We start from the raw sequence: 23,349 nt of genomic DNA on the forward strand, positions 1-23,349 counted from the left end.
CTGCATGACTTCTGCCTTACATTCCCTCCTTTTAATCAGAACTACAACACAGCAAGCCCCTTTGAAATACTATTTTAAGAGCTTTTCTCCTAATGCTCAGTTCCTCCTTATGATATACCTGTGTAGAAAATAAAGACAAAAGGATCACCTGTAGCAGCTAATGCATGCCTCAGCCCAGCAGCCACGCAAACAACCTTCTCTCTCAGGAGCTGTCAAAACAAAGAAAAGGACTTGGATCTCAGAATCACTCAGTTATAAAATGTTATGTAAGTTATGCCCAGTCCTCAGTAGTGTCTGACTGGTTTAAAACCTCCTGCTCTCAACACTTCTACTCATAAATACTTCTATATTTATGTCTACAAAAAGAAATCTTTTAAAAATACCATATTGTGGCTAAGAGTAGTGGTGTAAGCCTATAATCCCAGTACTTTCAAGGCTGAGACAGAAGGATCGCAGGTTCAAGGCCAGCCTTAGCAATGTGTCAATATTCTTAACAACATAACAAAAACATATTTCAAAACAAAAAAAATTTTTTAATTTATGGGGATGTAGCTTGGAGGTAGAGTGTATCTAGGTTTAATCCCCAGTAACACACACACACACACACACACACACACACACACATCACAATGCCTCCCAGCTGGGGGAAACCTTCAAGCTCATCCAGTCCAGGGATTATTAAATGTTTTCTAAAAAGCATCAGATAGTAAAAAAATTTTATAGGTCATATGGTTTCTGTCACACAGCTCAGCTCTGACACTATAACAAAAAGAGTTATACCAAAATACAAAAATGAATGAGCATGGCTATGTTTCAATAAAACTATCTGCCAGGGACTCTAGTCTTCCCACTTCTGATCAAGTCCAATCTCTATCCAATGCCAGAAATTCACCCACAACTCCGCGTCCACCCCGTCCAATGTCGACCTCCAGGGACGCGGGGCTCACCGCCTCCCCAGGTGCTGCTCCAGCTCTGCACAGTTCCATTTCTCTCTTCAGGTGGAGCCAAACCTATCTGCCTGTAGCTTCTGACAATGCTTTCCAAATATTTGAAGACAGTTGTCATGTCCTCTCTAAGACATCTTGTGGTGGTTTTAAAAATAGGTCCTCAAATTCTTTGATACTACTCCCTTCAAAATGTGGAGCTTAATTCCCCTCCCTTGTGTGGGCTGGACTTAGTGACACACTTCTAATAAAAAGAGCAAGGAAGCAATGAGTGACTCAGAGACGAGGTGATAAAAGGCTGAGGCTTCCCGCTTGGCATCTCCGTCTCTCAAAACACTCCTGGGGGAGGCCAGCTGCCATGTCTGAAGAGTCCCATGCAGAGGCTCACATGCTAGAACTGCAGCCTCCTGCCAACAGCCACATGGGGCTGTTTGGTGATGGGTCCTCCAGCCCAGCCGCACCTTCAGAAGTGGCGTGCGTGCCAGCTGTCCTGACTGCCATCTCTTGACAGCCCAGCTCAGTGGCTCTTTGAGTCCTGACCCTCATTAATGTGGAGAGAATGCTTATTGTTTTAAGCTGCAGGGCTTGGGGATAATTTGTTACATAGTAATAGATCACTAATACAGATCTCTTCTTGAGGCTAAATTATTGACAGTTTCATCAATCATGGCCAGGTTTCAAATTCTTTCTACCTTCTAGTTTCTCTCTGAATATGCTCCAGCTGCCCAATCTCTAGCTTTTATTTTTATTTTTTATTTTTTTATTTTGGTGGTACTGGAGGTAGAACCCAGGGGCTTTGCTGCCTCTATGCTATACTCCCAGACCTATTTTATACTTTATTTGGAAACAGGGTCTCACTAAGTTGCTGAGAGCCTCACTAAGTAGCTGAGGCTGGCTTTGAACCTATGCAATCTTCCTGTCTCAGCCTCCAAAGCACTGGGATTACAAGTGTGCACCACTACGCCCAGCAATCTCTCTTTTAAAGGAACTGTATATGCATCAACCATTCCTTCCATGGGGTTTTATCACATTTGCTTTTTACAGGTCCATATTATCTTTCTTTCTTTTTTAGTACCAGGGATTGAGCCCCAGGGTATTCTACCTGTAAGCTACACCCATAGCACTATTTTTTTTTTTTTTTTTTTGCAGTACTAGAGGTGGAACCCAGAAGCATTCTGTCTCCATTTTGAAACAGGGTCTCACTGAGTTGCAGAGGGTCTCACTAAGTAGTAGCTGAGGCTGTCCGCAAACCATGATCCTCCTGTCACAGTCTCCTAAATGCTGGTATTACAAGCGTGCACCACCACATCTGGCTCCCATAGCCCTATTTTACTTTTTACTTTAAAACAAGGTCTCTCTAAGTTTCCAAGGCTGATCATGAACCTTTGATCCCCCTGTCTCAGCCTCCCAAGTATTAGGATACAGGTGTGTGCCACTGCACCCAGCTCAATGAATTTCTATTATATTTTACTCCCATACTTATGTAGGATACATCCTGTCAAAATGATTTTACTTACTGATTCTGTCATCCATATTTTAACCATTGTTCCTCTCTGTCTTCTTTAATTATATGAATTATAATTAAGCTAAATTAATTATAACTTATATGTAGGTTCTTAAAGGCCATCTATTTGCAGTTGGGAACTATAATACTTCCCACCAGAGGGACCACAGAGCCCAGACTTGTATGCCAACCACGGGATCCGTCAATTCCAAATAGCACCCCTCAGATCAGCAACCAAGTTCAGCAAAGTGACAGGGGCAGACCCAAACTCTCTCTAATGAAGAGGGATCACCCACTCTTGCTCAGAATTTAGGGAAACTAGATAGAAGTGAGGCAGCTTCAGTGGTGAAACTCATGTTAGATTTCAGTATGTTCCTCAAAAAGTATATATTTTAAGTAGGACACAGCTGGACATGTTGGCGCATGCTCATGATCCCAGTACTTGAGAGGCTGAGACAGGAGGACCAGGTTCAGGGCCAGCCTCAGCTACTTAGTGAGGCCCTCTGCAACTTAGTGAGACCTTGTTTCAAAATAAAGAATAAAAAATCAGGCTGGGGAGGGTAGCTCAGAGGTAAAATGCCCCTGGTTTCAATCCCCAGCACCACAAAAAAATAAAATAAAATTAAGTAGGACACAGTGAAAAGAGTTCTCAACAAGGTCAACGGGCCCTGTTTCACATTTGTGCTAATACAGAAGTCACTAGCTACATGTGGACACTAACCGCTTGAAACATGACTAGACTGAATTGAAACGTACTCTTGTAAAAAAGAAATGTACACCAGAGTTCAAAGCCTTAATAGAAAATAAAAATATAAAATATCTAGAGAATTAATTTTATGTTGATGACATACTGAAATAATAATAGTTTGGATACACTGGATTAGTCTGATAGTTGTTAAAATTCATTTCACCTACATGCTGTAACATGGCTATAACTTGAAAACAACAAAGAGAAAGAAGCCAGACACAAAAGGTCACTTACAGTATGATTTACATTTACATGAAATGCCCAGAAATGGCAAATCTATAAAGAAACCAGATTAGTGGTCACTGGAGAAGAATGGTAAGTGACTGCCACTGGTTATACAGTTGGTTTTGGTAGTGATGAAATTGTCCTAAAATCAGATAATAGAGATGAGTGTTCAGCTCTATGAATATACTAAAAACCATTGAATTATACATCTTTTTTTATGTGTATGCAATATTGGGGACGAAACCCAAAGGCGTTCTACCTCCGAGCTCTAACCCCAGCCCTATTTCTTATTCTTTATTTTGAACCAGGGTCTCACTAAGTTGCAAAAGGCCTCACTAAGTAGCTGGGGCTGTCTGCAAACCTTGATCCTCTGGTTTCAACCTCCCAAATGCTGGGATTACAAGCGTGTGCCACCACACCCAGCTGAATTATATATCTTTAAAGGGCAAATTTTATAGTATACAAAATATCTCATTAAAGCTATTATTTAAAAGTTAATTTTACCTGTTTACTTTTCTTAAAATGGGCTACTAGAAATGTCCTAATTACCTTTGAGGCTCACATTATCTTTCTTTTTCTTTTTCTTTTTTTATTTTTTTGTGGTACTGGGATGGAACCCAGGGGCTTTCTACCTACGGGCTACACTCCCAAACCTATTTTATATTTTATTTGGAAACAGGGTCTCACTAAGTTGCTGAGCGCTTCACTAACCAGCTGAGGCTGGCTTCAAACCTGCGCGATCCTCCTGTGTCAGTCTACCAAGTACTGTGATTACAAGCGTGCACCACCAGGCCCGTCTTCACATTATGTTTCTATTAAATAGCAATGGCCTAATCCACTTGCCTGGCTTAGTACCTTTAAGCAAGTCACTTCTATCTGGACCTGTTTCTAATATAGTTCACAGTATTACTAACTTTAGAATTGCAAACTTCCACTAATGTTCTTATAAGATGTATTACCTCTATAATTTTAGATTTAAAAACATTATAATAAATCAGGTGTGGTGGCATTCAGGAGGATCACGGTTCACGGACAGCCTCAGCTACTTAGCAAGGCCCTTTGCGATTCAGTGAGACCCTGTTTCAAAAATAAAAAAAGACTAAAACCTAGGGCTGGGGATGTAGCTCGGAGGTACAATGCCCTGGGTTCCATCCCTAGTACCACAAAAAAAAAAAAAAAAAAAAAAAAAAAAAACTTTATAATGTGTATGAGAACTAACAGAGGTGCCTAACTTTGATCCCCACAAAATAATTTTTCCCAGAAGAATCTATTTTTCAAGTCAAATTCTGCTACCCCATGGGTTTTCAGGAACCTGGACAGCCTTTTGCTATAGGTAAGGATAACTATAATAGCCTGGAAATACTTTAACAAGACACATGATAGTTAAATATTACATGTTCTCACCTCAATGGCCTGAGGAACCACACATCTTCGAGGCCCATGAGGAACTCCTAACTGGCCAAAGGAGTTGGATCCACATGCTAGAACTTGACCACTTTCTGCAAAATACAAGTAGTAAGTTAAATTGCACATCTCTAAAGTAAGACATCTATGAGCAGTGAGTAAGTGCTAAAGGGTAAGAAGTACAAAGAGGACAAGAAGATGCTGAAGAGATCCTGTACTTCAGCGATTCCCACCATACTCCCCTAGGAATGAAAGCACTATGCGCCGAGCCAAGTGTTGTACTAGATTATCTCCTACATTATATCATGAGTGGCAGATTATCTGTGCAGAACACATAGCCCAGCACCTAGTGTTGGAATGGGAAGGTATTATTCCCCACTTTTCAAGTTTCCATGTGACAGAATTTCCATTACTGCAACACTCCCTCCCCTTCCCCATACTAATTGCTTTCTAAGGAAGAAGGGTTCAACTAATTGGTGACTCTGGGAGAAGAAACAAGATGTACTCTGGATTGACACATGGTAAGAATTTCTCCTGTCAGAAAGACCTAGAATTGGTGTGTGTGGAGACAGGGGGCACAGGGTTAACTTCATAATTAACCCTGTCCTCCATTTAGCCTTTATCGGTAAAAAGATGAGAGTTTGTTCCCCAACTCTGACTGTTCTATGCCTTTCTCATACTTGGTTCCAAATGTGAGCAGGAATCAGTGCGCCATCTATTGACTCCCTATAACCCCAACACAGGCACACAATAAACACTTCATAAATAATAGCAATTATATACAAGTCTACATATCTAAAAGGCATGTGTGTACACATGTGTGTATGGTGCTAATCAAACCAAGGGCCTCTCATATGCTAGGCAACACTACCACTGAGCTAAATCCCCAGGCCCCTATTTAGATCCTAATAATTACTGTAGAATCTAATGCATATTAAAGAACCCCTCCCTCCTGCACTTGGGCAGGGCTTTAAAGAGTTCACCAGAAAGAAAATCACAGTTGAAAGACAAGCACAGAATAAGAGAAGACCATGCACTTTTTGGTATTACTAGAAAGAAAAGTGTAAGAGAGTATGGAGAATAAGAAAAAAGGCAACAGACATGGGTACAGAACAGTTATAGACAGGTATGTGCTGAAAATCTTTGATTCGTGCTATGCACGGGAGCATCCTCCAGGGCACGAGGCAGGAGAGTGACATGGTCAGAAGATGCCTGTGACAGACTGGGACAAAGAAGAAGTCTGGTCAGAAACTATAGCTCCAGAACACACTAGATCTACTTTTATATCCAGAATGTTAGCTAGAAAGGGCAAAGCTGAACAGAGAGATCGAAACTGCCTCAAAGGATAGGTCAACTGACCAAGTAACCACTGCCACTTGCTCCTGAGAGTGCTACTCTATTAACCCTTTGACCATATCCTGCTACAGCCTAGCCCATCATTTGGCTTCTGGCTTCACAGAGACCAAAACGTTCTGTCCACTACGTTTGTGTACACACACACACACACACACACACACACACACACACACACACACACACCTTTATAGAAAAGAGTTTCCATTGCTCTGTTTCCTCACATGTCCCTGGCAGGTTCCCTGTGATAACCTTTAACTGGCACTTCTGGACAGCTAGTCCAAGCACAAAGCTATTATGAACTTCTGGGACAAGAAGTAGCCACCAAAGGTGATCTAGTCCATTCCTCAGTCACTTGTAAAAGCTTTCCACCCCAATTCCAAACTCTTTTATTGTTAAAACTCTCCTTGTAAAAGGCACTCTGCAACTTTCCTTGGCAATCAGAGAGAACATTATGTGCTTGTTTTGGGGGGCTTTTGGTTGGTTGGTTGGTTGGTTGGTTGTTTTGTTTTTTGTGGTGCTGGGGATTGGACCCATGGGCATTCTATCTCCAAGTTACACCCCCAGCCCTATTTTTTATTCTTTATTTTGAAACAAGTTCTCACTAAGTTGCAGAGGACCTCACTAAGTAGCTGAAGATGTCTGCGAAATTGTGATCCTCCTGTCTCAGCCTCCCAAGTACTGAGATTACAAGCATGTGCCACCATGCCCAGCTCTGTGTTTTAAAAACAAAGAAGCTTTCATTTAGCCAGTGGTACCACCACCATACTGGTCTTACCTAAAGCCTTTGTGGTGATACAGATTTATCTAGGAGTGAACTTACCTGTGAGTATAATAGTAAAATCCCAGCCACAGGCCACCTGTTGGATGGGACAGCCAAGAAGTGACTTGCAGAGGGTAAAATACAGAACATCCTCTGTATGACCAAGTCCCAGCTGCCCATCTTTGTTCAGGCCACAAACAAAAAGGCCTCCGTCATCTGTAAAATGCAAAGGTTTTGGTGATAGTTTACAAAGAAGAAATCACAACTGCCAAAGTAAGCAAAAGGGATTTCACTATTTAGAGTCACAGATAAATAACTTTTCCTCACTCAACTTAATGTTAATAACACACACATATTAGTGTGTTTCTAAAGCCAAATAACAGAGCCAACAGTCTCAAATCTAATACCCAAATGAAAATTCCTGGAGCAGGGGCCAATCAATCTCCAAATGGAACATCTATTATAATAGGAAAGCCAACATTTACTCAACGCCTAAAATGTGCCAGGGATTTGTGTTGGAGTTTTGTGAGGCCAACTTATCCTTTAGACAAAATGTCTAAGGCTTGCAATACTTTTAGAAGCCCATGAGAATGCCTTAATTTCAAGTTCTTTGAAAATGAGAAAAAAAATAATGTAACAGTACTGCATATGTAATTCTAAATCCAACATGGGATTCATCTTTATACCACTACTATCATAAAATATAACTTTTTTAAAGAAAAAGGATTCATAAAGATAAAAGCCCCAAGGACCCATGAAAGTTTTAATACAGTCTTCTTAATTCTCTGATTCTCCTCATCCATCATTATTATCCCTACATAACAAATAAGAAAACTGTAGCATAGAAAAATTATTTGTCCAAGGCCACACAGCTTATAAAGCATTGAACCTGGATTTGAACCCAGGTAGTTTAATTCCAGAACTCATTTCCTTAACCAGATGCAAATGAGCTCCTCTGAAATACTGTAGCACATGTAGTAATTGTTCAGTACCACCTTAGATTCTATGAGGAAAGATTAAGGAAAATACAAGGTTCTTGCTCTTAGGAAATATTCAATTTAAATGCAAAATTCCCATCTCTTCTATGAAAGCTAAATAGCAGTATGTGTTATAAAATATGATAACTGTTGCAACTCTGTCACTAATTTGCCTTATGACCTTAAGCAATCGCAGTTGTATAATGTGGTGGGTCTGGGGTAGCCTAAAAGATCTCTGAAGTCCTTCTGACAGTCTAGAATTTTCTGATGATACTATGGCTCTTTCATAAAAATGTTTTCCTCTTAGCCGGGTGTGGTAGTGCACACTTGTAATCCCAGCATTTTGGAGGCTGAGACAGGAAGATTGTGGTTCGTGGCCAGCCTCAGCTACTTAGCGAGGCCTTTTGCAACTCAGTGAGACCCTGTTTCAAAATAAAGAATAAAAACAGGGCTGGAGGTATAGCTCAGAGGTAGAATGCCACTGGGTTTAATCCCCAGCACCACAAAAAAAAAAAAAAATTAAAGGCTAAAAGACAACACTATAACATCATAGGGAAAATGTCTAAAACAGAAAAAGTGGCTGTATAATTTTGAAGGAAATTACCTGTGACAACTGCAGAGTGGCCCCCTCCTCCTGTGATCCTCCTGACACATCCAGGTTTACAGAAGTCATTCAGTTGCTGAGGCAATAGCACATCTTCCTTATGACCAAGGCCAAGTTGTCCATAGCTATTTGCACCCTAAGAATAAAAAAGGAAAAGGATGAAAACATGTGAGAACCACACTATCAATATCAATTTACCTGCCCCAAGTCTCTCATCCTGCTATACTCTCAGAAGCTACAATAAATAAGATTTCACCAATTCTGAAAATGTGGGTTGTCATATACAACACACATTTAGATGTCAGTCCCATCCTCAGAACATCATGATTTGCAATTAAGAGGAACCCTCTGCATCCACAATTTACATAATGATAGTCCTCATGTTTCCCCTCCAATGCTCCGACCCCTTCCCCATATTGCCTCTGGGAGACAACATAGGGGTTCCTTCTAATAAAAGCTAATTACCTAGAGAAACTAAAGAAAATAAAAATGAAAGGGAGATGGTAACCAAGTGGGTAGAAAATATTTAGAACTAATTCTTGTCCCTTCTCCCCATACCCTCACTGAGAAAACTGGCAACAACTTTCTGTACTCAAATTTAGCTAAGAATTTTGTGCCCTGAAGCAAGGCATAGCATTTGTACAGTTAAAGAGGTTGGCAGTGATCTCAAGGGCCTTTCCAAGCACAATGTTTTATAACTCCAAGATTCACATGGTGAGATTCCCGTAAGAAAACGGATCTCCCCTTGGTAGGCCATATGTCTACTGTTGTTATAATATAGTAAAAGTCCATAAACCCTTATCTGAAACCCTTGTAACTAGATGTATTTTAGACTCCGAGTTTTATAGACTTGAGAAAAGTAATATCATTTACATTGCTGCAGGGTCCTAGGACAACATCCCATAAGCAAAACAGTAGTATTTCTACAGTAAAAGATACAAATACAACAGTGAGCAGGGTAGATAAACAACTTTACATCCTGTAAGTTTTTGGTTTCCAGACTTTTTGCATTCTTAATTAAAGATAAGGAGTTGCAGATCTGCAGGGAGACTCATATTAAGATTTCAGGAATCCTTATAATTTCCTCAAGTATCTACCCCACAGTGGTTCTTTCTGGAGATGAGTAGTAAAACCTTTGAAATGCATTTGGTTTTTTTTTTAAAAAAAAAAACACCTGAATGAAGAACAGTGACATAAAATAATGCATGCAAATCATACAAACTAAACAAATAAAATCTTTCCTCTTATTATGTAGTTCACAACCATTCTAGGACATAACAACTCCAATATGGGAGAATAAGTCACGGCCCGGCCACAGATTCCAGAGGTCCTCAGGGACAATGTAAGCTCCAATTACAGAGTGCCCCTGTGTACTGGACATTCACCTTTAATCCTCCAAACAACTAAGAAGAAGGGGAAAAAACTAAGACTCAGGGAGGTTAAGTAACTTCCCATAGTTAACAAAGCTGGGTAGCAAAAAGTCAGATCCCATGATCCTTTCATGAGAACTCACTGAGTCTTTAAGAAAAAAAAGCAAATAGATCCAGGTATAGAGGCACACACCTTGAATCACAGTTACTTAGGAGGCTAAGACAGGAGGATCACAGGTTCAAGGCCAGCTCATGATAATTTGGTAAGTCATGTTTCAAAATAAACAAAATAAGAAGGGCTGGGCGTGGTGGTACAAGTTTGTAATGCCCCCACCACCACCAGCTTGGGAGGCGGAGACAGGAGGATCACACAGGTTTGCAGGTTCGAGGCCAGCCTGGCTGGCTTAAGAGACCCTGTTCTCAAATAAAATATAAAAAATGGATCTGGGAGTGTAGCCCAGAGAAGAAGGGTTCCATCCCCAGTTACCACCAAAAATTTAAAGAAAAGAATAAGGGCTGGAAATGTAGCTCAGTGATAGAGTACCTAGGTTCAATTCCCAGTAAAACACACACACACACACACACACACACACACACACACACACGTACATTAAAAAGATGTGCCTCTTTACCTAGAAAGAGGCTAACTATATGACCCTATCTAAAATAGCAGTTTCCTTTTTTCTGCTTTATGTTTCTTCATACCATCCCTTGATATTACAGTATATATTTGTTTACTTTCTACCTTCCTCTCTAGAAAGTAAACTCCAGGGATTATTTGAGAACTACTTCCCCAACATATAAAGCCATGCTGACCCAGAGAAAATGTGCAGGTATTTACATGAGGAGTAAATCCAAGGCCCTATAATTCCCCACCCCCAGGAAAAGTAAGATCAAAAACTGTTGTGTTGTGTGAAGTATAGTATATAAATATAGGACTTTTCAAGTCAGTCCTAGATTACCTATGACCCTGTCCCATTACCACATTACCAGTCTTGCATGCTACTGAACATCTGGAAGAAAAGACATGAGCATCCTGGGGTTCAAATTGTTCCAATTTTTATATGTAGCATGAGGCCATAAACCCAGCAAGATGACCCTAAACAAAGCAAGATGACAGAAAATGTAATGTGACTTATTATAACTGTATTTGTATCCCTTCTTTACAAATACTCCAAACATTTCTTCCTCCCTTTCTGTTTCCAAATTGATTTCCCCCTAACAAAGTTTCCTTTTTACAGACTGAACAGTGCTCTCCCAAAATTCCTATGTTGAAGCCCTAACTTCATTTTGTGTGTGTGTGTGTGTGTATGTGTGTGTATGGTAGTGAGGCTGGAACCCAGAGGCTTTCTACCTCCAGACTATAATCCCAGACCTATTTTTTTATATTTCATTTGTAAACAGGGTCTCACTAAGTTGCTGAGAGCTTCACTAAGTAGCTGGATTAGAATCTGTGCAATCCTCCTCTCTCAGCCTCCCAAGCCTGGGGATTACAAGCGTGCACCACTACACCCGGCACTGAAGCCCTAACTTGTAATCCCTCAGAATATGACTTTTGGAGACAGACGCTTTTAAAGGTAATTAAGGTTAAATGGTGAGGTCCAGGGTAGAATCCTTATCCAATATGACTGTCTTGGTATATGAAGAGAGATGAGAGACATTCGTGCTCAAAGAAAAATCCACATGAGGACTCAGAAGAAACCAAAACTGCTGATTCCTTGATCTTGGACTTGTAGCTTCCAGAACTGTAAGAACACAAATTTCTATTTGTTTGAGACCCCCCACCAGCCTACAGTATTTTGTTATTGCAGCCCAAGCAAACTAATACATGTACACACACACACACACACACACGTATATACACCCACAATAGGAAGAACACACCATTGGGCCTCCAAGCACAACATCAGAGTGAAGTTCAACAATATTTCTGTTTCAGTACATACAAGGCCATATCTGAAAGGTTTTTTTCTGTTAATTGTTTCCTCGGTTCACACAGGTCCACACGGATACCATTATCCTGCTGGAAAAGGGCAGACAGCATACAATCCCTAACTTCATCCCTACACAAGTGCCACCTCAAAGAGCTCAGACAGACAGACAACACAACTTCTCCCTGCCAAGGTTCAACCTTACATTCAACAAGCGCAGGCATTTTCTGATAATTATTTTTTAAACAATTAGTCCATAAATGTTCTTTTAACACCAATACCAGATATATATATATATATATCCTCCCCCAATACAAAAGAAGTTAAGTTTTTCACTACTGTTTATTTCCCACACATGAGAATATGGCTGGTACACGTATACTCATTCTTTTTTTTTTTTTTTGGTTAGACAGACTGGGAAGCATCCCCAGCCCAACTTATTATTGTAGTACTAGGGATTGAACCCAGCAACATTCTACCTCTGACCTACATCCAGCCCTTTTTAAATGTTTTTTGAAACAGGGTCCCACTTAATTGCTGAGAGTATCTCTAAACTGAGGCCAGTTAAGGCTAGTTTTGAACCTGCAATCCTCCTATCTCAGCCCCCCCCATAACTATATTTATTTATTTCTTTATATGGTACCGGGGGCGGAGCTACACCTCCAGCCCTTCCTATTTTTTGTTTTGAAACGGGTCCTGCTAGGTTGCCCAGGCTGGCCTTGAACTTGCGATCCTCCTTTCCATCTCCCTAGTATTGTGGTTACACGCATGCGCCACCACCAGGCTCATTCATTCATTCTTTAGCCAACAAATATTTGCTGGACAACTGCAAGATGCCAGGCACCAAGCGAGGTGCTGTGAACAAGACAAGCTCCATACCCCATTCTTCCGACGCTTACACCGTAACCAAGGAGACTGGCATTAAGAAATTGCACAGGTCATTACAACTGTGCCTCCCAAGAACCACAAAGCCCAACATCTGGATTTGCTCCTGTGTATGCCTGCCACACATTCCAGTGCACTAAGCCTCCTTTGCCCCAGTCACACGTAGATAGCTCTCGCTCTCAAGAGTCTCGTCAAACCGACACCAGCCGGGACTCCCACGCCTCCAATATAGACAAGATATGGTCGCTGCAGATTATCAGAAAATATGCAGGGTCTGCGCCTTGCGTGCGGCCAGACACTGCGGGCCTCACATCCACTGGATGCTCCGCGGCTAGGGTGGCGCTGGGGAAGGGCCTCCATCCTCCAAGAACCGGAGATGGGCACAGGTGGCCCCGCGAGCTCTGGGGCCGGCGGTCCTCTCCGCACCGAGCCCTCCGCGGCTTCCCAGGCGCTCTCCAGGCAGAGGCTCGCTGGAGGCAGGTTCTTCCCACAGCGTCGCAGCCCCTCTGATCTCCACCCACGGCCAGCAGACCCCTAAGTAGCGCCGCCGACCCCCTTCCTCAGCCCCAGCCCGCGACCCTCCAGCGCGGAAGCCCGTGGGCCCTCGGCCTCAGCCGTCCCCGCCGCAGCCGGCAGCCGGCGGCCTGATCGCCCCGAGCGCGGACCCGGGCCCGGGGGCGGAGTCACGTACCCAGGCGAAGAGCGCGGCCGCGGCGGGGGCGGCCTCCGAGGCGGCGCGCGGCTCGCGCTCCATGCTCCGCCGGCGCTTCCGGGAGGGGCTGGTTCGGGGCGGGGGCGGCGCCGCGGAGACCCCGGCGCGGGGGCGGGGAGGGGCGGGGCTTTTCGGGGCGGGGCTGGCGTCAGGGAGGGGTGGGGCCTGCGCGGATGGAGGGGCGGACCGCGGCGGGGCTGGCGTCAGAGGGGGCGGGGCCTGGCGGGTGGAGGGGCGGGGCCGCGGCGGGCAGAGCAGGGCGGGGCTGGCGTCAGAGGAGCGAAGCCTGCGCTGGTGGCGGGGCGGGGCCGCGGCGGGAAGGGCGGGACCTGCGCAGGGTGGGGCTGTCGTCAGAGAGGGGCGGAGTCTGCCCAAGTAGTGGGGCGGGGCCGCGGCAGGAAGGGCGGAGCCTCGCGGGGCGGGGCCGTGACGGAGAGGGCGGGGCCTTCGCGGGTGGCAGGGCGGGGCCTCGGCGGGGAGGGCGGGGCCTCGGCGGGGAGGGCGGGGCCTGCGCTGAGCCGCGGCGCCTGCTGCCTGCACCACCCAGGTCGGGTCTCTCCACTACTGGGTCCCCTGCCCAGAACCACTGCGCAGTCCACGCGCTCGCTGCTGTGGCGTCCGCCCTCTGGGAGGCCGGGCAGCTCGGCCTCTCTCCCTGCCTTCGCATTCTCTATTTTTAGTAATAATTCCCTGCAGGTGCCCTACACGCTCAACAGTTGACAAAGTTCCTCCACGTGTTTATCTCCTCGGAGTCTCACGGGGGCAGACAAGGGCAGGGATTGTGTCATCGTTTGATGGGGTTGGGAGGAGAAAAGGTTCTATGCTCTGTTTAGGCAGAACCTTGGCTTTAGACGTGGACGGCTTTCAAGTGTGTTTGCAAAACCCGAAAGAGCTTTTTGGTAGTCTTGCGTGCTCTCGCCCTAGGCGCGGGGCACGAAGCAGGACCTCGCTCTACCAGACCTGCCAGAGCAGCCTCCTCACCCTTCACTCTTGGGCCCGGCCTGCCCTACTTCGTTTTCTAATTATTTTTCTTCCCTCGCCCTTGGTACTGGAGGTTGAACCCAGGAGCACTCTACCTCTGAGCTACACCGCTAGAGCCCTCCTCCGTGTGTGTGTGTGTGTGTGTGTGTGTGTGTGTGTGTGTGTGTAATTGAACCCAGAGGCATTCTACCTTCAAGATATACCCGAGGCCGACTTTGTTTCTTATTTGGAAACAGGATCTTGCTAGGTTGGCGAGAGTCTCACTACTTGCTGAGGCTGTCCTCAAACCTGTGACACTCCTGTCTCAGATTCCCAAATTCCGGGATTACAGGCGTGCGCCACTGCACCGGGCTTGAGCTGACTCAATTCTGATTATCAGTACTGACCGTATAATTTTCACCCAACAGAGATTTTTACATAAAATGGTCTTCATCAAACACCCTCATGAGAGGTAAATAAGTGGAGGTTCCCAAAAGGAAAATTTGGCCACACATACTGGGAATATAGAATTAGAAACTTGGAACAAATGGGTCACATTAAGATGGTAATGCACATCCATAGCTCTTGGCCCCTGTACCGACACATGCCTCCAGTCCTTACAGCCCTTTATGCCTTGGGGGTCTTGGGAAGCGCCCCCCACAAAGTCCTTTCCTGTTCTTGCAGTCCACCCACTCCTTGGTGTTTCTGCCTGTCAGACCACATGAGGGCAGCACATGACACTCCAGCATCTAGAAAACATGGATGATGACGCTGCTAAGAAAAATGCAGACTAGAGGGACAAAGCAGCTCTAGAGACCTTGATGGTAGAACCTATGCTGTGTTTCCTGGGGTTTGCTGTTATTATTATTGTTGTGATGACGATTTCTTCCGAGAATGTGTTATAGATGTAAAAATGGGACCCTTCCTCTCTGTTTTGGCTGAATCCCCAGGCAGTGAATTCCAATTACTCCCACTTTATAAAGTAGGGTGGAAAATAGCCAAAGCAGAACTTACAAAGCAGATATCTAGACATCTGTGTGACTTGCAGTCTTGAGAAAAGGGTTGAGAGGTGGAGAGAGAATCCTAATAGGATATTTGGCCACTGTTGTCAATGTGATGTGAGTTCTGCCCATTTTGAGTCCAAGAAAAGATACTTCAGCAGGACCTCTAAGAAAGCTTGGTTTTCCAACCCTCCAGATTAGGCAGTTTGTGCTGAGAAATCCAATCACTTTTGGATAGCTAACAGCTCTGAAAAATGAGCAAAGAGAGACTGGTGCTTTTTGGTAGTCTTTGACAGGTAAAGTTTTGTTTTGTTTTTTAAGATAAAGAATGAACCGGGCGTGGTGCCTCACATTTGTAATCCCAGCATTTGGGAGGCTGAGACTGGAGGATCGTGGTTTGCGGACAGTCTCAGCTACTTAGTGAGGCCCTCCGCAACTTAGTGAGGCCCTCCGCAACTTAGTGAGACCCTGTTTCAAAATAAAGAATAAAAAATAGGGCTGGAGTGTAGCTCGGAGGTCGAATGCCCCCTGGGTTCCATCTACACACATACACACACACACACACACACACACACACACACTGGGTTCCATCTACACACACACACACACACACACACACACACACACACACTGGGTTCCATCTACACACACACACACACACACACACACACACACACACACACACACACACAGAATGTCTGAAGCCAGACAAGGTGGAGCACACCAGTAATCCTAGTGACTCAGTAGGCTGAGGCAGAAGGACAGCAAGTCCAAAACCTGAGTTCAAAACTTAGACCCTGCCTCAAAAGAAAAAAATACAAGAAGGAGCTGGAGATGTAACTCAGTGTTTAGAGGGCCCCTGAGTTCAATCCCCACTCCTACAAATAAAAAAAGAAAGAAAAGAAATGTTTGTAGCCAAGTGTCATGGTCCACACTTCTACTAGTGCCAGCTATTAGGGAGACTGAGGCCAGAGAATCACTTGAACTCAGGAATTCAAGACCAACCTAGGGAGGAGACCCCATCTCTAAAACAAGACAAAACCAAAAGGAGTGTCTGAATAGCAACTGTTTCCTGAGCTTGAGCAAGCTGGTTGGAGGGGCAGATGGTCATAGACCCTGTCCCAGGGAATTTCTGGAGATTGGAAATGATGCCTACAGGACAGTTAGCACTAGACTCCCAGAGGCTACTACAGATGAATTCAAAAGCCTAGTCAGAGAGAGACATTTACCCACATGAAGAGGCCCCAAGAGACCAGGTGGGAAGTTTGCAAAACACCCACAAGAGACTGAGTCAGCACTAAAGACTCGCTACCTACAGAAAGCTTTGATGCCAACTCACGATATCAGGCCAAAGGGGGCTTTTCTATGCCTTACCCCTCCTCTCCACTACCAAGCCCCAGTCACAGGGAGTCTGAGGCATCCTGGTAGCCTGGAAGGAGGACCCAGAAAATGGAGCCGCTAATGAACTATTTTGTTTGTTTGTTTGTTTGTTTGTTTGTTTTGGTGGTACCGGGGTTCCTGGAAGCCCTTCTACCTCCGGGCTACACTCCCAGACCTATTTTTTTATACTTTTTATTTGGAAACAGGGTCTCCTAAGCCAACGTGGCTGACTTCAAACCTGCGCGATCCTCCTGTCTCCGCCTCCCAAGCACGGGGATTACAAGCGTGCGCCACCACGCCTGGCTTTATTTTTTCAGTTCTAGATCAGAAAAAAGGCTTTCACTTTAAAGTTTAATGCTTTAACTTTTTACACAGGAGTATATGTGTGTGCATGTGTGTATGCATGTGTGTGCATGTGTGTATGTGTGTGCATTGTGTGTGCATATAAGTGTGTGCATGTGTGTGTGCATGTGTGTGCATGTTTGTATGTGCACGTGTGTGTGTATGTGTGTGCGTGTGTATGCATGTGTGTGCATGCATGTGTGTGTGCGTGTGTGTGCGTGTGTGTGCTCACTGGGGGTGGCATTATATCTCCCAGCTACACCCCCTAGCCCATTTTACTTTTATTTTGAAACAAAGTCTCACTAGGTCATGAAAGTCTCACTACTTGCTGAGGTTGTCCTAGACCTGGCAATCCTGGACTCAACCTCCCAAGTACTGGAATTACAAGCATGAGCCACCACACCCAACTAGGACTTAGATTTTTTTTTTCTTTTTTTCTTTGTGGTACTGGGGATTGAACTCAGAGGCATTCTACCTCCAAGCTACACCCCGCGCCATATTTTGTTGTTGTTGTTGTTTATTCTTTATTTTAAAACAGGGTCTACAATTTTTATTTTTTTAGGGAGTTTGTATACTCTTCTGTTGCCTGTGCCATTGAAATCATATCCAAGAAATCACTGCCAATTTCAATGTTGTGAGGTTTTATGACCCAGATTTTCTCCTAAAAGTTTATAGTCTTAAGATTTATATTTAGGTCTTTTATCTATTTTGAGTTAATATTTGTATATGGGATTAGGTAAGGGTCCAATTTTATTCTTTTCCATGTAATTATTATTTTTCAACAATATTTAGTTAAAAGATTATTATTTTTACCACCAAATGTTCGTGGAAACCTTGTCAAAAATAACTTGGCAATATAGGGAAGAATTTAGCTCTAGGCTTTTATTTAACTCCAATGGTTTATATATCTGCCTTTAGAATAGTACTACACTGTTTCAATTATTGTAGCTTTATATGGTTTGAAATCAGAAAATATATATCTTCTAGCTTTGTTCTTTTTCAAGATCGTTTTGGGTATCTAGAGTCCATATTCCATATTAGGATAGAGTTTTTTTCTGAAAAATAAATATATAAATATATGATAGTTTCACCTAAAAAAAATAGAAAAAAAATATTCTCTGGTAAGAAAGAAAGTAAAAATAAATATTGAAATGTTATCTTTAAGTCATCAAAAGCTTGGTATCAGACAAATGAAACTGTTATGTGAGATTATCATTTTTAATTTTGGATAAATTGCTATAATACTAGATGCCAACCACTAAGCCAAGCATGGGAGGGAGGGATGGGGAGAGAATGGGGTGGGGATCGGGTGGGGGCTGACTGGGCGATGTGTGCATGTATGTCTACAAAAGTTTGTATCCCACTATGATGTATGAATATAGTGCACCAATAAAAAAAAGAGAGAGAGAGAAGGCATATGAAGGACCCACAGGTTATAAAAAAAATAAAAAAATAAAAATAAATAAAACAGGGTCTAAGTAGCTGTGGCTGGCTGCAAACCTGTGATCGTCCTGTCTCAGCCTCCCAAAAGACTAGCCTTTAAAGTACTGAAATGAAAAAGAATGTGTGTGGGGTTCGGGCAGACTACTGAGGCCTTCCTCTCACACACTGAGGATTGAATACAGAGTCATTCTACCTAACAACCTACAGCCCTATTTTATTTTTAATTCTGAAACAGGGTCTTCTTAAATTGATGAGGCTGGCCTCAAACCTGCAATCCTCCTATCTCAGCCTCCCAAGTACTGGGATTACAGGAATATACCATCCTGTCTGCCTTTTCTTTCTTTCTTTCTTTCTTTCTTTCTTTCTTTCTTTCTTTCTTTCTTTCTTTTTTAATTGTGAGTGAGCAACAAAGTCAAGGCAGTGACCTCAGATTTCACCCAAAGGGACAAAGAAATACAAACTACAGAACCACTTTGTGTGTGTGTGTGTGTGTGTGTGTGTGTGTGTGTGTGTGGTACTGGGGATGAATCCAGGGGCCTTCTACCTCCGGGCTACACTCCCAGACCTATTTTATATTTTATTTGGAAACAGGGTCTCTTAAACCAGCTGGGGCTGGCTTCGAACCTGCGCAATCCTCCTGTCTCAGCCTCCCAAGCGCGGGGGATTACCACACTCGGCTCAGAACCACTTTTTAATGGAGTCTGGGAGAACAGTTACTTTCTGATTTTACCCCATGAGACATGCATCAATACTTGGGAGCGTTGAGATGTTGCGAGTACGCCAACTATTGTACATGCCAGTGACTGGTTAGTTCTTCCCATGAAGCGCCTGTTTGAAGTGCAGTTTTTGAATGGGGCAAAATAAAGTCTTTGATGGTAGCACTCTCAGATGCCCTATCTCCCCATGAGAGGAAAGTGTAAAGCCCTTGGGGCCATGCAGACTATATTTCTATACAAGTTGGGAATTTTTTTTCCACTTTTATATTATTTGATCTTCCCAATAATACTGGCATAAATATTTCTATGATCTTTATTTTGTAGAAGAGAAAACCAAGGCTCAAAAAACTAAATGATGTAGTACCAAGGTCAGGTTTCTGCTTTTGACGCAGGAAGATTAGCAAGCAGCTGATCAATTCACTCACCAAAAACAAGTAGAAGAGCTGGCAGAAAATATTTTTAAAACCTGTTTCAAGTCATTGGAGAGCAATCAAAGCAGCAGGAACTGGAAGGGGAGCGATCTGGAAGCTAAGAGCTTATATTTGGCACTGCTTTTCTCCTGGAAGCACTTGCTGATTAGCAGCAAGCGATGTCCTGGAGGCCAAGAATCTGGGCTGAAAACAGCAGCTGAGAAACTGAGCAGTAATTTTAGTAATTCTGCAGAGCTGGGAGGGATGGTGAGAGTGAAGGAGAAGAGAAAAGTAGAAATCCAGGGCCTCGAAGAAGGCGCAGCCCCGCTACACCCTCAGCGCTTTCAGCTGGGCTCCCTATGGGGCCCTATGAGCAGAGGTGAACTGGAAACAGCCTCACAGAAGCTGAGGCTCAGCTGCTCATTGGCTCCATCCCTAACTGTCTAAGATCCTCCGACACTGCCTGCTAGCAGCGCAAGTTAATCCCCTCCGGAAGGAGGTAAAATCACCCAGGAGCTGGGGCTGGGGGGTTGTCTCTGATAGGAAAGTGGTTTTATTAATGAAATGTATAAAGCTTCTTATTGCAAGGTCCTCTCACAACATAATTTCTCCTGTAACCCAGTGCAGGAGACAGCTTATTTTTCAGATGAGGAACATGAGACTGAGGCTTTTCCAAGAAATCTGGAAGGCAGTTACTCGGTTCCAAGTGCGTTTAGCTTCTATTATGTGTCAGAGCCATAGGCTTTGTGTGTGTGTGCGTGTGTATGCGTGTGTGTGTGTGTAACTCGGGATGGAACCCAGGCACATTCTACCTCTGAACTACATCCCCAGCCTTATTTTTTTATCATTATTATTATTTATTTTGACACAGGATCATACTAAGTTGCTAAGGGCCTCACTAAGTTCCGGAGGCTATCCTGGAACCTGTGATCTTCCGGCTCTCAAGTACCTCGGCCTCACGAGTGCACCATCATACCTGGCTGCCATAGGCTTTTAAAGAAGTATAATGATATGATAGAGTTTTTAAATTAATAAGATCATTAATTAATATAAATTTAAATCATTTGATGTATGTTTGACAGAAATATTTATTGTAAACATTAATTTTGTGTTCATTTATCCAGCTAAATAACAAACTTGAAAATTATAAATGTATATTACATAGTAAGACAAAGACTAGATTGAAATAGGTCAGTTATCCTTATATACTTCTTAGAAACTAGCAAATAGGCTCCATTATATATACCTTTAGAGAACTCCAGGATTTTTTCTTTTCCCATTTTCTTTTCAGTTGAAAACTGTCTTAAAAATTAACAGTAATTCTGTACATTTTGATGTGTCATATAACTCCAAATGACAAAATATGAAGAGTAAAAGTATAGGCATTCTGATGACAGCTTTTGAACTTTCTTCCAAGAAGGTCAAGAGGACATTTGAGTAATAACTCATTGACAAAAAGTTGTGAACCAAGTTTTCAGTTCAATTCAGTTATATTGGAATACCTTTTAACATCTTTCTAGCTGCTTTGATGACATATATTTAAGATGTATAAAATTCTAAAACTCTTAAAATTCCTGGTTTACCAAATATCACAAATCCAGAGGTTAGAATAAGAAACTAAAATCCACCATTTAGTAGTTTCACTATTCTGAAGTTGTGAATTACAGGGTTGTCCCTTTAACATTTCATGTGCTTTAAAGTTGTAAAGTGATTTTTAACTCCCATTATTTTAAAATTCAGTAACTATTATTCTTCTTCATGATCAAAGTTATGAAAATAACCAGTTACTATATACATAATTTTCTATTTGCTACCTATTATGATTTCCTTACAATAGATTTCCTAGTAACCATGTAGACTATTAACTAGCTAATTAATATTTCAAATGATTTCACATCAGCTAACAGATCTATTTACTATCAAGTGTATCAACTATTAAAATGTATGAAGATCTGAAATAGCATGAATTACTCTCCTAAATTCCATTCCTTATATAACATGAAATGAAATACAGTTTTTTAAATACAGTTTTTAAAGTTGTTTTGCTTTGGTTTTTTTGGGTTTTTGGGGGGTTTTTTTGGGGGGTGGTACTGGGGTTCCTGGAAGCCCTTCTACCTCCGGGCTACACTCCCAGACCTATTTTATATATTTGAAACAGGGGCTCTTACGCCAGCATAGCTGGCTTCGAACCTGCGTGATCCTCCTGTCTCCGCCTCCCAAGTGCAGGGATTACAAGTGTGCGCCACCACGCCCGGCTTTAGTTTGGTTTTTTATTTTGAGACAGGGCTTTGCTAAGTTGCCCAAACTCACTTCAAACTTGAGTGCCTCCCATCTCAGCCTCCTGGGTTTGTTATAGTTTCTTTTGAAGTCTCAAAAGGATTAAAATCTGGTGGTCTTTTGAAATAAAACATGCTAAATGGCATACAACATGGTTATTATTGTAAAAAATGAAGGCTTTTTTTTTTTTTGAGGATCTAGGGATGAAACCCAGGGGCATTCTACCTCCAAGCTATGCCCTCTGCCCTATTTTTTTATTCTTTATTTTGAAACAGGGTCTCACTAAGTTGGGGAGGGCCTCACTGAGTAGCTGAGGCTGTCTGCAAACCGCAACCCTCTGGTTTCAGCCTTCTGAATGCTGGGATTACAAGCATGCGCCACCACGCCCAGCTCAAAGGCACCTTTTTTAAAATAACTGGTTAAACGTGGAAAACTCACTGAAATATGAGCCTTAATTTAGCATCACCAGCAATTAAATCAGAGGGAGGCAGCTGATGGGTGTAACGTGCTGATGATTCTGAGTTCTTCCCTGGACCTGTTGAATTTCCTTCTATATAAAGCATGTCATCTGTAGTTGTACAGCATTGGCCTAGTTTATGGGACATTTAGATGGAAGTCTTCACCATCAGTTGAAACTAAGAGGCAAAAGTCAAAAAAGATGTCATGGTTAAAACGGCAAATATAAGAGCTGGGCGTGGTGGCGCATGCTTGTAATCCCAGTACTTAGGAGGCTGAGACAGGAGGATCACACAGGTTCGAAGCCAGCCTCGGCTATTTAGTGAGGCTCTCAGCAACTTAGTGAGACCCTGTTTCCAAATAATATATAAAATAGGTCTGGAAGTATAGCCCAGAGGTAGAAGGCTCCTAGGTTCCATTCCCAGTACCACCACCAAAAAAGAAAAAAAACAACTGCAAATATAGGAATCATCCAAAATAAGAATTGTGGGTGACAATCTTCATGAAGAGAAGGCAGAGAGAGGAGAGGGCCAAAGACAGAAACTTAAGGATCATTTAGTGGATAAAGGGTAGGGAAGGAGTAAAGAGGCAAAGCATGTCTCTGGGAGTCCAGGGCCATCCATTTATGGCATTGCTATAGTTTAGATCTGGAATGTTCCCCAAAGGCCCATGTGTTAAAGACTTAGCCCCCAGCTTGACACCACTGGGAGATTGTGGAATCATTAAGAGGTGGACCTAGCAGGAGGTCCTCTGATCACTGGGATATGCCCTTGAACCCAACTATGGGATTGTGATATGTGTCTCTGTGTCTGTCTGTCTCTCTGTCTCTCTCTCCCTTTCTCACTTCCTCACCATGAGGTGAGCAGCTTTGCTCTACCACATGCTACCACCATGACAGGCCTAAAAGCAATAGAATCAACCCACCATGGACTGAAGTCTCCAAA

At 43.1% G+C, this 23,349-nt stretch overlaps 1 protein-coding gene across 1 annotated transcript in view; it reads right to left on the bottom strand.

Annotated features, from left to right (window-relative positions):
* Positions 1 to 13,462, bottom strand: part of SERGEF (secretion regulating guanine nucleotide exchange factor) — a gene marked incomplete at both ends in the record, with an annotated part of 254,122 nt that extends 240,660 nt beyond the window's left edge. The window contains 5 exons of the mRNA XM_080719834.1: positions 149 to 209; positions 4,826 to 4,920; positions 7,002 to 7,157; positions 8,523 to 8,658; positions 13,400 to 13,462. Coding sequence (XP_080575960.1) covers positions 149 to 209; positions 4,826 to 4,920; positions 7,002 to 7,157; positions 8,523 to 8,658; positions 13,400 to 13,462 — 511 coding nt within the window. The remainder of the gene's footprint in view (positions 1 to 148; positions 210 to 4,825; positions 4,921 to 7,001; positions 7,158 to 8,522; positions 8,659 to 13,399) is intronic.
* Positions 13,463 to 23,349: the final 9,887 nt, after the last annotated feature.

The sequence above is a fragment of the Muscardinus avellanarius genome (assembly GCF_963383645.1).
Source record: "Muscardinus avellanarius genome assembly, chromosome: 1".
Taxonomy (NCBI): Eukaryota; Metazoa; Chordata; class Mammalia; order Rodentia; family Gliridae; genus Muscardinus; species Muscardinus avellanarius.